The sequence below is a fragment of the Podarcis raffonei genome, chromosome 16, assembly GCF_027172205.1.
Source record: "Podarcis raffonei isolate rPodRaf1 chromosome 16, rPodRaf1.pri, whole genome shotgun sequence".
NCBI lineage: Eukaryota > Metazoa > Chordata > Lepidosauria > Squamata > Lacertidae > Podarcis > Podarcis raffonei.
The window spans coordinates 24,415,736-24,418,233 of record NC_070617.1 but is presented as its reverse complement, the minus strand read 5'-3'; the positions used below and the strand labels follow the sequence as shown (position 1 = coordinate 24,418,233).

At 61.0% G+C, this 2,498-nt stretch overlaps 1 protein-coding gene across 1 annotated transcript; it reads right to left on the bottom strand.

Moving 5' to 3' along the window:
- Positions 1-432: 432 nt before the first annotated feature.
- On the bottom strand, positions 433-2,267 carry LOC128403927 (apelin receptor-like). Its single transcript, XM_053369109.1, has one exon. It carries the CDS (start codon positions 2,152-2,154, stop codon positions 925-927), a length of 1,230 nt encoding a protein of 409 aa, XP_053225084.1. The 5' UTR covers positions 2,155-2,267; the 3' UTR covers positions 433-924.
- Positions 2,268-2,498: the final 231 nt, after the last annotated feature.

Sequence of the window (2,498 nt, the reverse complement as noted above, 5' to 3'; positions counted from 1 at the left end):
TTGTTTTTAAATGGTTTTGTTTTTGTTTCATTTTGTATTTTGCATTTTGATGTTGTGAACTGCCCTGTGATCTTTGGTACGCAAGGGCGATATACAAATTTAACAAATAATATTAATAGTATTTTGAAGTCTCTCTGTAATCAAAGGGACACATAGCAGGCGATGGATTAAACTACGTACGCTTGAAAATTCGGAGTTTTCGTTTGAAAAATCCCCTAAGGCGCAAAGCTATTTGGATTGAAATATTTCCTTTTCACTTAGTCTGAAATGGGTTCGGGTTGCTGCTGTGTGTATGTTTTAATGACCTCCCACCAGCACCTTTCTGTTTCGGTCCGACAAACTCTCGCTCACTCATTCCTTGTCAAGCGCAGCTCAGTCACTCTCGGTCACTACGCGCAAGTTTTTAGGCAAGAAGGAGAAAAAAAGAACCAGTTTGGTTTTTTTCCTGAGGAAACAACAACAAAAAGTATTTATTGATTACAAAGGTCAGAAGCGGAGTCACCCGCCAGAGGGACCTGCCCAATCCGGGGGGATTCTTGGGTCTTGGCGGTGATGCAGAACTGTCCGACCTACTCGGATAGCACCAAAGCGCCAGTGTCCGGCATAGAAGAAGCGGGGGGCGGGGGGGGGAGAGAGAGAAAGAGAAAGAGACGGGGAAGGGGTGACATGGCAGTGTCCTGAATCGCCCCAGCCCGTCGGGCGAGAAAGACGCGATGCCCAAGTGCTATCGCTGGAGAGGGGCGCCTCGCCGTCGGAAGTCCCAGGTTGCGCGCAGGCGCCTCTTCCAAAAGCGCGCTTCTCGCTTTGCTGCCTACCGGCTTGTGGAGCTGAAAGCCGCCCTTGCCGCCGCCATCAGACGGGACTGGAGAGCTGGGAGTAGCCGTCTGAGCGGCTGCCTCTCTCTCCTCCTCCTCGCCTCTTTCTTCACACCTTGGTGCCCAAGGAGGGCAGCTCAGACTTCTGGGTCTGCCCACTGAGGGTGGAGGAGACGGAGCCGGCCTGGGCGCGCAGGGCCCGGCGCAGGCCGAGCAGGAGGAGACACTGGGCGCGGAAGCGGCTGTCGAAGAAGGCGTAGAGGAAAGGGTTGAGGCAGCTGTTGATGTAAGCCAGGCAGGTGGCGTAGGGGTGCAGGCGAGGGATGAGTTCGAGCCAGGAGCAGGGCAGGTGCAGCACTCCCACCCAGTAGAGCACGTAGAGGTTCTTGAGCAGGTGGAAAGGGAACCAGCAGGCGGCGAAGACGGCCACCAGGGTGACGATGATGCGCAGCAGGCGGCGGCGCTGGCGACCCTCCTCCTTGCGCACGTGCTGCTGGAAGTGGCGGCTGACGGTGGCGCCGATGCAGCAGTAGCAGAGCGTCATGAGCAGCAGCGGCAGCACGAAGCCCAGCGCCGTCGTGGAAAGGCTCAGCGCCGCCATCCAGTATTCTTTTTCCCGCGGGCTGGACGCCACGCTGCTGAAATCCATGTCGCACTCGACGGCGGCCTCAGCAGCCATAGCTGCAGCAGCGGCATCGGCATCAGCAGCAGAGGCGTTGCCGTCGGTCTGGTGGGGTGGAAGGCGCGTACGCGTGTTGCGCAGCAAGAGCGCGGGCAGCGCTAAGAGCCCGGCCAGCAGCCAGACGGCGACCAGCGAGAGCAGCGTGGAGGTGCGCGGGCGCGCCGAGGCGGGCCGCCCGACGGAGCGGGGCAGGGCGTGCACGATGGCCAGGTAGCGCTCGAAGCTGAGGCAGCCCAGGCAGAAGGCGGACGCGAACATGTTGAGCAGCACCAGGTAGCTGCTCAGCTTGCACAGCGCCGAGCCGAAGGGCCAGTGGAAGCGCAGCGCCGTGTAGGCGGCCCAGAGGGGCAGCGTCACCACGAAAGCGAGGTCGGCGAGCGCCAGGTTGCCGATGTACGTGTCCGCCGAGCGCCGCTTCGCCGGCGGGCCGCGCCACACGGTGAAGATCACCAGGCCGTTCCCCGACAGGCCCAGGACGAAGACCAGCATGTAGAGGACGGGCAGCAGCGAGAAGGAGACCTCCCAGTCCGTCTCGGCCTCTTCCCAGGCGCACTGCAGCTCCAGGAAGCTGTCGTTCCAGGCCCCCGACGGCTCCTCCTCATACTCGTACTGGTCCCCCGCCAGCGGGTAGTCGAGAGGCTGCTGGTGGCGCTCCATGGCGCAGGCAGCCCACCGACCGGACAGCAGGCGCGAAGGGTCTCGTCTTCCGACGGCTGGCACCAGCGGCTTTCTCCTCCGACAGCTGTCCTCTGGCTAGGGGAAGCTATTAAAGAGCGGCGGGGTGGGCGGGCATAGGAGGAGGAGGGGGGTGGCTTGAGGAGACACCGCCCTCTCGCTGCGCGCCCGCCGGGACAGAGCCAGCCCCTCCCGTCGGGGTTTGAGGGAGTAGTGGATAGACGGAGCCAGTCTGGGATTTTGCGATAAGTTTTTGTTTGCCTGCTTCGCCAGGGACAGCCAGCACATCAGCCCCAGCGAAAGGATTTGCTGGGAGGGACGGCAGC

Coding starts and splice junctions, on each gene's coding strand:
- LOC128403927 (XM_053369109.1), bottom strand. CDS start 2,154: ATGGAGCGCCACCAGCAGCCTCTCGACTACCCGCTGGCGGGGGACCAG.